This window comes from Bombus huntii, chromosome 10 (genome assembly GCF_024542735.1).
Source record: "Bombus huntii isolate Logan2020A chromosome 10, iyBomHunt1.1, whole genome shotgun sequence".
Lineage (NCBI taxonomy): Eukaryota > Metazoa > Arthropoda > Insecta > Hymenoptera > Apidae > Bombus > Bombus huntii.
The window spans coordinates 203,555-216,300 of NC_066247.1; the positions used below are offsets into that span (position 1 = coordinate 203,555).

The 12,746-nt window shown below is 40.1% G+C and overlaps 4 protein-coding genes across 10 annotated transcripts; 3 read left to right on the forward strand and 1 right to left on the reverse strand.

Moving 5' to 3' along the window:
• Nucleotides 1–579: 579 nt before the first annotated feature.
• LOC126870417 (tetraspanin-11-like) lies at nt 580–6,346 on the forward strand. Of its 6 annotated transcripts, none has more exons than XM_050628119.1 (10): nt 580–1,200; nt 1,319–1,386; nt 2,005–2,088; nt 2,872–3,084; nt 3,169–3,354; nt 3,998–4,120; nt 4,331–4,384; nt 4,455–4,547; nt 4,906–4,989; nt 5,061–6,346. In XM_050628119.1, exons 3-10 carry the CDS (start codon nt 2,041–2,043, stop codon nt 5,121–5,123), a joined length of 864 nt encoding a protein of 287 aa, XP_050484076.1. In that variant the 5' UTR covers nt 580–1,200; nt 1,319–1,386; nt 2,005–2,040; the 3' UTR covers nt 5,124–6,346. The 6 variants fall into 6 exon arrangements, with proteins under 6 accessions (XP_050484076.1, XP_050484080.1, XP_050484081.1 ...); XM_050628123.1 differs by having other exon boundaries at nt 2,900–3,084; XM_050628124.1 differs by having other exon boundaries at nt 2,990–3,084.
• On the reverse strand, nt 6,254–8,863 carry LOC126870424 (carbonic anhydrase 1-like). The gene is made up of 5 exons (XM_050628132.1): nt 8,344–8,863; nt 7,996–8,265; nt 7,375–7,631; nt 7,004–7,228; nt 6,254–6,917 (listed from the first exon to the last, which is right to left on the reverse strand). The coding sequence occupies exons 1-5, from the start codon at nt 8,399–8,401 to the stop codon at nt 6,816–6,818; spliced, it is 912 nt and encodes a 303-aa protein (XP_050484089.1). The 5' UTR covers nt 8,402–8,863; the 3' UTR covers nt 6,254–6,815.
• Nucleotides 8,694–10,351, forward strand: LOC126870418 (carbonic anhydrase 7-like). 2 transcript variants are annotated; one of them, XM_050628125.1, is made up of 4 exons: nt 8,694–8,830; nt 8,900–9,040; nt 9,285–9,663; nt 9,778–10,351. In XM_050628125.1, the coding sequence occupies exons 1-4, from the start codon at nt 8,818–8,820 to the stop codon at nt 10,055–10,057; spliced, it is 813 nt and encodes a 270-aa protein (XP_050484082.1). In that variant the 5' UTR covers nt 8,694–8,817; the 3' UTR covers nt 10,058–10,351. The 2 variants fall into 2 exon arrangements, with proteins under 2 accessions (XP_050484082.1, XP_050484083.1); XM_050628126.1 differs by having other exon boundaries at nt 9,285–9,638.
• Nucleotides 10,352–10,469: 118 nt separating this feature from the next.
• Nucleotides 10,470–12,742, forward strand: LOC126870419 (carbonic anhydrase 2-like). Its single transcript, XM_050628127.1, has 4 exons — nt 10,470–10,609; nt 10,719–11,312; nt 11,397–11,499; nt 11,592–12,742. Exons 2-4 carry the CDS (start codon nt 11,010–11,012, stop codon nt 11,747–11,749), a joined length of 564 nt encoding a protein of 187 aa, XP_050484084.1. The 5' UTR covers nt 10,470–10,609; nt 10,719–11,009; the 3' UTR covers nt 11,750–12,742.
• The last annotated feature ends 4 nt before the right edge of the window (nt 12,743–12,746 follow it).

The window sequence follows — 12,746 nt, forward strand, 5'->3', positions numbered from 1 at the left end:
GCGATCGAAATAATCTTTGAGAAAAAAGAAAGAGAGAGAGAGAGAGAGAGAGGGAGAAATAAAATAATAGGAAGCGAAGAATTTTTTCATGTTATCAATACGTACATTTTTAAATAAAATTGGGAAAATGCGAAAATGCGGAAATTCGAAAAAGCAAGTTTTAAGTAATTTTATTCGTAAATCGAGCGGTGAAGTTCAGAGCGAAAAAATATGACGCACGCAAATGTATCACAGGAGCCGATGCAAGTATGATCTTAGCTCTAAACATGAACTCACGAACAAGATTCCAAACGAAATTGGTCGGTCCGGTTAAAAGCAGCGTTGGTAATTGGAGCAATTAAACTTGTAAACCGATGCGAAAGCTAGGCAATTTACCACGGTGGTCTAACGTTGGTCATTGACAGCGGAACGAAAGCTGGTCGAGTGGCGAAACGTCCGGACTAGCGAGCAGGGATCGACTAGGACTCGCGTCGGCGCTGTTACGATGCGACGCAGCCGCATCTGGACCAACCACCGGACGACGTAAGGGCGGAAGATGAGCGGAAAGTGGGAAGGAGAGAGCGTACCGCTCCCGAAGCAGATGACGTCGGAGTTGGCAGCGTTTACCCTCGGCAGTATCGTCGCGATAGTACACGACGGAATTCTCTATCGGTGTTCGCTGTGAGATCCGTTCGAGGAGACTCGCGGAAACTCCGGCAGTTGGCACGTGAGATCGGTACATCGATTTTTCTCGGTAACCAGCATCTTTCTCCAACGACGTTCCGTCGATTGCCGTGCGCGCGCGCGCGCGCGTGTGTGTGCGTGTGTGCGTGCGCGCGTGTGTGTGTGTGTGTACTTCGCCTTGGTCGCCCTCTCAGCGTGCGGGAAGCTGTACGTGCTCGTGCTTGAATTTAATAACGGGAAACGGGAGTCGAAAGAAAAGTGAAAAACAAAATGAGAGAGCGAATGGGCGAACGTTACGAATCGTGAACTACTCGCGAATCGATCTACGGAGAAGAATAATCGGAAATCTGTTTTCCGGTTTTTGTTTCTACGGTGTTCTACTGGTCTTTTTACGCTTTGTTTCCCGCCCTCTTTGTTTCTCTTACGTTTCGAGTAGCTGTCAGCAGGAAGTAGGAGAATCAACAGGGCCAGCGACTGGCAGCCTATTGCTGCGTCAAAAGCTGTTTACACGAATGATCCCCCGCTGGAATATGGCAAGTAATATCATAGAAGAGTAGCTATGAATATTTATGCGAAAGGTCTCGTTTGAGTATTCGTAGCATGCACAATGGTGGTATTTCGATTAAAAGCGGTCGATTTTTCTTTCGTCCGTTAGAGCCGTGAGAAGGTCTAGCAAGCAACTGTGCGTGATTTTCCTGGGAACTTTAATTAATTACCAAGCGTGTAAGTACTTAGGATTAATTGGTAATAAGTTGTATGCCTGTGATCGCTTAATCGTGGATTTGCCGTGGTCGTACGATATTAATATGTATAACCATATATGAACCGTGCACGCATCGATCCGACAATTTCGCCTTTGATCCCGATTAGTTGCAACGGTGTTTTAACATTTCGTCGTTTAGCCCATTAACTCGCGCTATATAGTCAACTATCGAAACGAAAAGCTGAAACACAGGTATTATATTATTGCGCCAGGGCATATCCGATTCGCAGTAATGTTTCAATCGCCTTTGAAGCGTAGGCAGATCGTGCACCTTTGAGTATAATCAACGGCCATTCCAAAGGCTCGTTCTTCTAAAATACGGTAGGTTTTAATTCTCGTGAGCGGATCAAAGGATACGTGGATAGACGCACGCTTCGCTCGCATCGCGTCACAAGTATTCGCCAGCACCTGCTCGCTTTTATCTTCATTCTGCTAATATTCACGTTGTTAATCGCGCTCTTTATAAAGCGTTGATGTTCAAAAATTCAAGTGAAAGGCATTTGTCAATTCTTAGAGTAAAGTCGAGATCATCGTCACAGGCTTTAAAGTAACTGATACAAGTGATGTTATCTTTGCAGATCAATGACTAATTTGATGTCTTGAAAACGACCGACATGAAGTATTTGAAATTCGTCCTATTTACGTTCAACATATTGATATGGGTAAAGTATTAATCGATTAATTTCAGATTATATCTGTCAATGTATGTATGTATACATATATCGTACGAATAGATCGGATGTTTGTATTTTTTCTTTTGTATGTTTCTGTTTTATATTTGTACGAAGTAAAGATAAGAATTCGGAAATATTTCTTCGTGCAGAAACGAAAACAGGAATAATTCGGTACTTAATAAAGAATCGTGGTATTTTCCTATAAAGCGTAAACAAAGAAGGAACGCGTATCGTCACTAATAATATACCATTGATACATACGTATATCGATAAAGTCAATCACCTAGGCAGTTCCGGTTAACAGTTAACAGCGAGTAAGCCAAGCGGCACGTAAAAGTTAGGTTTCGAAAGATCGGTCATTTATCGTTAGCGATAAAATTACGATGTTTCGGCGACAAAAGCGAAGGAAAAAGTGGAAAAATGTAATGACGGATGTCTCGTTGCTTTAAGGATGACTGTTTGGAGACGTAGAATAATTTTTGAATAAACTTACGTAGAGATAACAACGTCGTTAGTTAGATACACTATCGTTGAAACGCACAGGGTATTTTATGTCACTGGACCGTGAGATGCAATATCGTATCGAAGTATACGAAGCTAACAAGACCGAAACGCATATGTGTCTAAAGGCGAAAACAAAAGGTTCGATTTCGTTCGCATAAACGATATTTTGTTGCGTATCGCGGTTGCATAAAGTACCTTACGAATGGTTTAGTACTATAGAGAGTAGTATATTAGTAGATGACTACATAAAGAGAAATTACTCGATAGTTGGCTGGGTGTACGGTACTGATGATAGGGGCATGCTTGCTATTGGAACCGAGCAAAGGGCACCTGTTAAATCTTTTCGTGCCCGACGCCACGCCGCACGAAACTATTAACCTGATAGCTTGTAGCTTGGTCGGTCTCGGTTTTACGGTGCTGACGGTCGGTTTCTTCGGATGTCGAGCTGCTCTCTATGGAAATCAATGCATACTGGCAACCGTAAGTTATCGATAGATGCACCTCGTGCGCTACACCTATAACAGAAGCACGGCCAAGGTCTACGATACATTTTTAACTGTCCAGTACATGAGCATGCTCGTGGCACTGATCATTACCGAACTCATCACCGCTGCCGTCGGTGGACTAATGACATTTCGAATACTTTCTGGATTGGAGGAGCGGCTGATCAACAAATTGGCCGAGGATTACGGTCACGAGCCCACTAGCGACATACCCTTCAGCCACAGTCTCGACTTTGCGCAATATAAGGTAAAACTGCTAACAACACCGATCGATCGTTTATTCACCGAGGTTGTTTATCGCGCGCAATTATTCTTTGGTTATATCACCGACTCTCCTAGTCGATCGATCGATTAACCACCGGAAAAGACATAAACTAGCAGCCACTTCCTGAATTCTCGCTCGATCGGGCATCTATTCGTTAGTTGTTCGTTTGCATATTGTTCCATGTGTTAGTGACAAACGTACATACGTCGTATACGACATCGCATCTTCAAAAGATGCGATATTTGGAAACGTAAGAACGTTCGACTGTTCGTCATCACGCCGAATCGATCGCGCTATCGAGGTTCCGAAATGCGAGAACATTTGCAAATTTGCGCAACCGCTCGACGATCTGTAACGACGTTTTCACGCGATCCCTTCGTCGTAGCGTCGCGTCGCGTCGCGTGGAATCGCGGCGTGTCGATCGGTCGACGGAAATATCCATTAAGTTTCAAAGGCAATTCTCGTCCACACGATCGTCTCTGCGTATAACGAACGGCGAGAGATCGAAAGCCGCACAATGCAAATTTTATTTCGCGCCCGAGCGACATCCAATGCACGACACGGTACATCATTCATCCAACCACATTGCGATGGTCCGAAGAGCACACGAATCGTTCCATTACAGTTTAATTGTTGCGGAATACACGGATACGGGGACTACAATGGCACGGCATGGTGGAGAGACGCGCAAATTTCGGGCAACAGGAGGCAGGTCCCGCTTACGTGTTGCGTTTTAAAAGATACAGAGGTACGGAAAAGCTATTTTCGCAGTATAATTACACACCCCCTCCCCCCTTATAGCATATCCTATACATCGAAATATTCCGCAATTCTATTTGCTGCTTGATCTTTTTACATTTTTGTGCACCGAATAAAACCGCGAATATGAACTGTTACAAAATAAGCAAAAGTCACATGTCAGTATATATGAAAATCAATGATTCGTATTACCTCGCAGGTAAAAAATACGGGAAGTCCAATGAGCGTGGTGTCGAGAGTGTTCAGCAAACATGTAAGTAATTTGATCAAGTCTGAACTTTCTCTTCATACTGCATTCATGAAATTCTTATTTCTCGCGAAAGAACGAGAAACCGTGGCTAAACCCGAAACCAATGGACGAAATAGCGTGTCAAGTGGAAGACGAAGAGGGTCACGATGGATATCGACATAAAGAGGTAGAGTTTCGCTCTAAGACTTAATCATTTTAAAAAGAAATATCGTAACGTCGTTGATCTAGCGAAGTATAAAGGAATTCCAATTCTTTCTCGATTCGTGCATTAATTCTAGCATTGATTCTAATTTCGTATTGAAAACCGAATAAAACCGTTCTTTTTTTTTTCGTACGAGTAATTGCGGCGCACGACGTACATATATGTCAGTATGGTCGGCCAGGTTAACGAAAGAATCGAAAGCGCAAAGAGAATGCAGCAGCTATCGTTTATCGTTAAATCTACCAACGACGAATATTTTAAATAACGATTTTACGTTTTATGTTCATCGGTTGATTTCTTATGTTATGAAATGTTTTTATAGGGCTGCCTCTCGAAAGTTACAAGTTGGTTGCAGTGCGAGAGCTTCACATTAGTATTCCTGGGCATGGCAATGGCTGGTATACAAGTACGTTTGCACAGAATACACAAGATTTCAGATACTTGAAATCTAATGGCAGATACGTTCGTATGTTTCAGACATTCGGCATAATAACTTCGGCTTTCCTTTGTCGAACGATAAGGGACATGCAAGTGGATTGAGAAGGCGATGCCAAAGGCACAAAACGGAAGGAAAGCCAATTTCCAGTTCCCAGTTTAGTCGGGTTTACGAGGAAATCGGACGCGTTATTTTGATATTTCGTTCGTTCAGTTTCAACGATTTTGTTATGGAAATCGATTTAATCGAGGGAACAACGATACACGTGATAATACCTGGACGTTTCGAGCAGATTTCATAAGAGATTTGGCGAGACATCCTCCGCGAATCACCGGCGAAAGGATTTTTAAGATTTTATTTTTAAAAACAATCGATGATTGCGACATTTACCGTAGAATAATAGAAAGCTGCGCTTGCTCGAAACCTTCAAAACCATTCCCGTCCCTTGTACGCGCGTTTCATTATAAAATATCGTAGCGAACTCGAACGAGAGAGAAACATCTACGATACTGTACATAAAACGTTATTCACTCCGAAATTCAATACGAAATACTCCGGTTTTACCAACGTTTGCGATAGGACTTTATATCGCGTTCTATAACGACGTTCGCTTTCGCAAATCACGAGAAAAGCGATATTCTTACTGCGGCATTCCTACGCACTGTAAGGTGGTAAATTTTTTATCACGGGCGAATCTGTAAATACATATGTATGTACTTACGTGCTAACTAAGAGCGGAGCGAGAAAACGCGGCGAGAGAATCGTCTATCACCCCTTTTTTGCTTGCGAAATTCACTCGACAAGATCTCATTTTTCACATCAGGTGGACGCGTGACTTATACATTGGCAAGCGTATATGTTTCAAAATATCTTGTGATTTTTTTACTGGGGAAATACAGCATCGAAGTGAGAATGTACCCGATATCAATATACACACATATATATATATACATATATATATATGTATATATTGTGTGTGCGTGTGATAGAAATTCATAAATTCATCTACGTAAATATCAGCGCAAGCCGCTTGAGAAAACTGGATGTGTATCCGGATAAAAGAGAAACAAGAGATCTAATGTATTCTCCGGTATAGTGTCTGCAATGAACGTTCACGCAAGAAGAAAAAGAAGACAGATGCATGCATCTTACAATAATTCGTGCCAAATAGATGATATATGTACCGATACATACCTGATGCGACTTGCGACGAGCCAGTTTAACTTTGTTATACCTTTATTTTCTGATAAAATTTGTTGGAAAGTATTTGGCGCGTTCGTAAAATATAGCAGGAAAACAATAAAATTATTGCTCTCTGTACATAAAATACTTGTTCGATGTTTCATATTTTCAACAGCGAACAAAAGTAATTTCATTGTCCCGCTAAAGAAAATTAGACGATTCCTCAATTGGAAGGGAAACGTTTTACCCGAACGGGGCAACGTATCGAATCTACACGATTTTTGTAAGAGCGCTGTACATATTTCGCGCGTATTCTTTTCGTCGCCGGTAATATAATCACTCATATGGAAGAAACGAAGAAGCAGCTCCACGAAGTAGACGGTTGAAAGGCGATGTTCGTCCCGTACAATCGTATACTAACGTCAATGTCGATTGACGTTACAGCAAAGACAGAAAATATATGGCTTTGTACTTGATTTTATTAAGAATCAGTTTATACGCATAGATAGTAGAAAAACGTTACAACGGAACACGAATGACTATATACGCGTGTTGATAGTTCTACACGAAAACGGATAAGACGTAAAATTAATTTTGTAATTTGTTAACAAATACTATGAATAAAAGTACACGCTACGGTCGTTCACTGGTTGTACGGGCCTACAATTTAACGGTATAGGACCATCCGGTGAGCAAATTTGTCGAAATTGTGCGATCTGTAGTAAAAGTTGATATGTGGCAAACGTATTGAGGCATTTGAGTATATGTAATTGTTATAAACTATACAAAGCGATAGTTTTACCTGAGACGATGATATAGCGATCGGTTCAGGTTGCAAGATCCACGTAACGATTTCACTGCAGGGTGGCTGAGTAAGAGAACCGTTGTAAGTATAATAATCCGTCTCGAAGTGTGGAAATATCCATAGCAGCGGAAACGGTGGAACGTGCACCTTTGTCCCTGGTTTAACGATTCGCCGCAGATTTCTCACGATATGATCCAAATAAGGATTATCCGCGTTTGTGATCTATTAATAGTAATTTCATGCTAATTCGTTTACTCGATCTACTTTATATCGTTTATAAAATTTATGAAATTTCATTAAAGAGCTAGCTTTTCTACTTCCACACGGAGTTTAGTCGATACTTGGAAAACTATGAGATACAATTTAACCTGAAAAAAGAACGAGACGATCAGTATGCCATCGCTTTCTTTAGCAGCAATCGCCTCCAAAAGTGAGTTAAAGCCGCGTTTTATGTGCCACACTTGTAATTCCATGGGATATCGAACGTAATCTAACGTATGTTCGCTGCCTTCGTCGTTCGATTGTCCCCAATGAAACATCATCGAGCAGAGGTCGTAGATGTTAGTCAAACAGCCACCTTCGATGTACGGTCGATTCAAGTTGCCCCACACTGTGCTCACTATCACTGCAAGTTGAATAGTGATTATTAAAAGGATCGGCGGACGATAAATTACGATCGAGATGATCCTTAACAAATTTGAAATGCAAAATATATATAACGTAAGAACGATGGAGAAGGAAACTCTTGACGACAAAAAGTTCTTGCAAACGTTCTAACCACAGTTGATAAAAAAAAAAAAAGAAAAAGAAAAAAAAAAAGAAAAGAAGAAGATGCAACTTTTAAGTAATATTGTATAAATACGGAGAACTTTTGAATGTACATATGTAACTAGGTATGTAGGAGCTGCGATAGGGGTGTGATTGCATAATTTTTAACGAATAATAAGTTAGCAACGATTCTGCTTATTAAACCAGTGGAAAATCTGCACCGTTATTTTCGTTATTCGCTATAGTCATCGATAGTGGTCCTTTATCGTAGCCGTTCCAACGAAGAGGTTCGGACGGTTGCACCACAACGACGAGCCGTGTTGCGATGTTGATCGGTGACTGATTGCTACCATTACTATCAGGATACAGCAGTTTCCACATATGGGGCCCGTTACGGTCCGTATAACCGAACGTGAACGGAGGAAAATTGCATTCGTTTTCTATCCAGGGAAATAATTGGGTCCAATCCAGAACTTCGGTCAGCAGCAAAACTAGTAACGAACGATTCTATGTATAAATACGATACGATAAAGTATAAGGTGGGGGAAAAAACGGACGAATCGTCTTACAAACGAGGAGGACGCTGCTACATATGATCATAAATTCTGATGCTGATATATTTATCATTTTCAATGACCGTCCAACTTGTTATCGGGTGATGCGCATTGGGCTGTGCGTAAAATATGCGATCGCACAGCTTTTCTTACACAGATCTATACACACATACAAGAATTTCACTTGTGAATTTTAAAGAAAACATCCAATAAAATAATCAACTGGCTATCCGGGCAAAATGAAGGATCAACGGATATCGAGCACGGTCTATGTGAATATAACTTCATAGAAAAACCGCGGTTTAATTGTTCCGACCTCGATACCGCGATCGATGTTATGTTATTTCTTTTTGACAGTTGGCAAAGTTAAATTGCAGTAGTAAAAATATGTGTACGAAATGTGTTCTATAAGATAATACGTGATATAGAATAATATGCAATCGCGACTCGTTATCTAAAATAACGAGAACAATCGTTGTATGAAATAAAATGCAGTGTGCAGGTAAGAATATCCTTGCAAATTCGTAACCTTCAAAATTTTTTACCCGTACTGTCGTCATTATCGTCGAAGGTGATGGTCGTCGAAAATGGGGTCAATCCCCAGTCGATATCGACGAAAACAATGCAATCGGGATAAAGTTCCCCGCACTTATTATGAGCGGTCACTGGAGTCAAGATGGCGAAGCTAAAATGCGAAATATCGGCAGCACAGGTGAGTACCAATCTCTGCTTACGAGACATCGTAACATCGAAACGTATAACATGTGCCGAGATTTAAAAACACCGATTCGGCGAATCATAACTGAATTTTATAAAAAATCCTTTTATTTATTATTATTTATTATTATTTATTTATTATTTCTATAAATGTAACGCGACGTACGTGCATATTTCGAAACTTAAATACAAGGAAATAATCGAGTAATTTTCTTTTTTCGCCTCGATCGATCTGCTAGTTCAAATAACACTGGAAGGTAATAGGAGTGCAGCAACGATTCGCGGTGGTCCGCTTGCAAACGACGTGTACGAGCTATCGGAAGTGGTATTTCGATGGGGTTCGTCGAATTGCAAAGGTGCGGAACACACGTTGAACGGCACTTGGTTCACGATGGAGGCGCAAGCGATACACTTTAATAAAAGATACGAGACGATCGACAATTGTTGGGACAAACACGACGGACTCGCGATTTGCGCTTATTTTCTGCAGGCCTATCAAGTTCCAACTTGGGACGAACATCCGTTGTTTTCCAAGATCACGGACGACTTGCATAAAGTTACACAGCCTGATTCGTACATAAAGTTATCACCAAGTACGCCACCTTCGTTTTTTTCCAAGTAATTAAAATAGCGTTTCGAATGCATCGAAGGATATTTAAGACGAATCGATGGCTCACATATATCGTACAAAGGATTATCACTGGCTATCGGTTTCTTCCGTTTTGTTTGTAGATTGCTTGTGCTGGATGAGACAGGCTTGTCAAACAGCCGGTTATTACACGTACTTGGGCTCGATCACCACCTTTCCGTTTCACGAATGCGTTACTTGGATCGTTTTCCCGGAGCCAGTGAGGATTTCAGAAAATCAGACGGAATTGTTTCGTATGATACGCGACAAACAGGGCATGTGTATCAAGGAAAATTGCCGAGAAGTACAAAAATTAAGCGGTCGTGTAGTTTATTATGTCAATTAAAAATCAAAAGTATTCGATCGATCACAACTATTTATTAAATGATTCCTCGTGTAGTATTTTAGTGATATCTCATCTGTATAATTCACGTATGATGAATAAAAATTTGATATATAACTTGGTTGTATCGAGAATATGCAACATAATTTATAGCCCGTTGCCTCGTTCTATTTTATCGCACAAATTTTTTCTTTTTTTTTTTTTTTTTTTTAAGCCAATAATTAAGCTAGATAAAATACATGACGAGTAAATATGATGTAAGCCGGAAGTCAAACTGAAAAGCTGAAACGCAAAGTCCTCGAGGATTGCGATAAACAAATAAAAAATAAAATAAATATCTTGCTTAAAGATATGGTAGATAGCATTTCGTTATGTAATCAATTACATTAATTAGATATCTAATATGCAACAAGCTTCATGGCAAGGATCGAAACATGTGGTAACGTGATAAACTTTTAACGACGTAATTGACTTTTTTCAGTCACTCTTTCCCATTTTTGGCCATGTAGATGGAAATTTTTGCGATACTCGGTTAAACATTTACGCGGAACCGTATAGGATAAATATGTCAAAAGAGAAAAGAAAGTACATAGGTACGTATATACGAGACGTATGTATCGGGACGTGTATATTACGTATGCCGTATGCTTTGAAATCGTTCAATAATCGTTCAATAATTCGAATTGTTATCGATTTTTTAAGCTACTAAGACTACGATCTTGTCAACGTCGTCATCGGGGTTGCCTAAATGGCGACAATCGCCGATCAACCTATGTAGGAGAGCTACATGGAGTAAACAATTTCCACCTCTCTATATGACAAACTACTGGTCGAACGAAGGTACAGCTACAATGACGAATACGGGTAAAACAGGTAATTTTTCTACGTTTTATTTACGCTTAACATCAGAGACGTTTAAATGTTGCACCACGAGGATATGAGAACGCTTCTTTCTCAGTGAGTATAGAATTTTCCGATAGAACGCTACCTACGATGCGAGGTGGTCCTTTGAACAAAGACGTGTTTCAATTCGTGAATGTAGAATTTCGCTGGGGCCCGGAAGATTCATTGGGCGCGGAACATTCTATAAACGGGATCTGGTTAGAGACTATCTCTTTAAAACTTGGCGCTCATTGCGTATCGCGACGGTATTATTCCGCACACGTTTCAAGTCATTCTATCGACTGCAGGTACTCCATGGAGGCACAGATAATGCATTGGAACACTCGTTACGGATCGATAGAGAAGTGCTTCGACAAACCAGATGGAATTGCGGTGCTCTCCTACCTCATGCAAGTACGGATGCTTCTTATAATCGACCCAATCGATTTACTTACGTTGTACACACGCGTATTTCAAAAAATAAAATATCGAAAATAGGTGGTTGGCTGCCCTGGAATTCCTGATAATCCTTCGCTGACAAAAATCACTGATAACCTGACAAGTATCAAAAGAATGGGAAGCAGTAGCAAAATTCCACCTGGTAACGGAATTTTAGTAAAATAACGATTAGCTTCTTCCCTTTTCCTACTAATTTTCGTTCTTTGGAAAATTTGAAAAATTATTCTTGAATAGATTGTCTGCTTTGGATGTTAGAAGCGTGCAGGGCTCATGGCTATTACACATATCCAGGTTCTCTTACCGTTCCACCATATAGCGAATGCGTTATTTGGATTATTTCATCTACTATTACGAAAATATCCGCTCGCCAGGTATATTTATTTAAAACGTAGGCTGTTCCATGTAACACACGATATCGTGTTATCTTTTATTTTTACGCTAGATAGACGCATTTAGGAATCTTTACGATGGCAAGTGGAAAAACATATCGGGAAATTGTAGACAACAACAAAATCTTCATAGAAGAAGAATTCTATTTGCTACGGATACTGCTGTAACATGAGAAACGAATAACGCATGGACAAATAATTACTTTATCATTTACTTATCTGTTATCATGTGAATATCACTTACAAAATGGTTCACGCGTTTGCTTCGTAAAAATAAATAAAAATATGATAACTAACGGAATAAGTAATTCTAATCCTCTGTTTAATCCGAACTGTTTCGTTGTATAAAATTTATGATACAAAAGATATGATCAAAGGATGTTCATCATATTTCCTACCTTTAGAAATACATTCCGAACAATGCTTTAAACATTTTTAAACGATATTTGAAAATTTACTTGTTTATCAATGTGTCACACAGCACACAGTTCCCTCGTTTACACAACACGCGCAATATCTTATTCATAATGCTATCCCTAAAGAACAAGTAAACGTACAGATATGTCTGAATCTACAACACCACTAACTCCGTAAAGTTTCAGTTTACCTCACAACGATGTCCGAATATACAGGTTTGATTGGTAAGATAATCCGAGCTTTTAATATTTCATTAGGTTATATGACATACACGTACATAAATATATGTATATCCCGCGCAGTGATTACCCGATACTTCGCGATACACGTACGCTGAGAAAAGCATATTTGCTACGCGCAGTCCCTCCTTTGTTTGAGCGATTCTTGTGCCCTTTACGATCTCGCTGTTCTGTGTTCTATTGTACTTTATATAGTTGGTTCTGTGGGTATTGTATTGTGATTAACGTTGCTGAATAACTCCAGATCAGCTAACCTAAACGACAGCGGAGTAAACCACGGTGAATCATCAAACGATTCAAATTTTAAATACATCGCCAATACCGCCGATATACCCGAACATACC

Coding starts and splice junctions, on each gene's coding strand:
- LOC126870417 (XM_050628119.1), top strand. CDS start 2,041: ATGAAGTATTTGAAATTCGTCCTATTTACGTTCAACATATTGATATGG. Junction 4,385..4,454: donor CGAGAGTGTTCAGCAAACAT/GTAAGTAATTTG, acceptor TTCTCGCGAAAG/AACGAGAAACCGTGGCTAAA. Junction 4,990..5,060: donor TGGCAATGGCTGGTATACAA/GTACGTTTGCAC, acceptor CGTATGTTTCAG/ACATTCGGCATAATAACTTC.
- LOC126870424 (XM_050628132.1), bottom strand. CDS start 8,401: ATGATAAATATATCAGCATCAGAATTTATGATCATATGTAGCAGCGTC. Junction 7,632..7,995: donor AGCGAATAACGAAAATAACG/GTGCAGATTTTC, acceptor TTCAACTTGCAG/TGATAGTGAGCACAGTGTGG. Junction 7,229..7,374: donor TCGTCTCGTTCTTTTTTCAG/GTTAAATTGTAT, acceptor TACTATTAATAG/ATCACAAACGCGGATAATCC.
- LOC126870418 (XM_050628125.1), top strand. Junction 9,041..9,284: donor GCGAAATATCGGCAGCACAG/GTGAGTACCAAT, acceptor TCGATCTGCTAG/TTCAAATAACACTGGAAGGT. Junction 9,664..9,777: donor CCACCTTCGTTTTTTTCCAA/GTAATTAAAATA, acceptor TTTTGTTTGTAG/ATTGCTTGTGCTGGATGAGA.
- LOC126870419 (XM_050628127.1), top strand. CDS start 11,010: ATGCGAGGTGGTCCTTTGAACAAAGACGTGTTTCAATTCGTGAATGTA. Junction 11,313..11,396: donor TGCTCTCCTACCTCATGCAA/GTACGGATGCTT, acceptor TATCGAAAATAG/GTGGTTGGCTGCCCTGGAAT. Junction 11,500..11,591: donor CAGTAGCAAAATTCCACCTG/GTAACGGAATTT, acceptor ATTCTTGAATAG/ATTGTCTGCTTTGGATGTTA.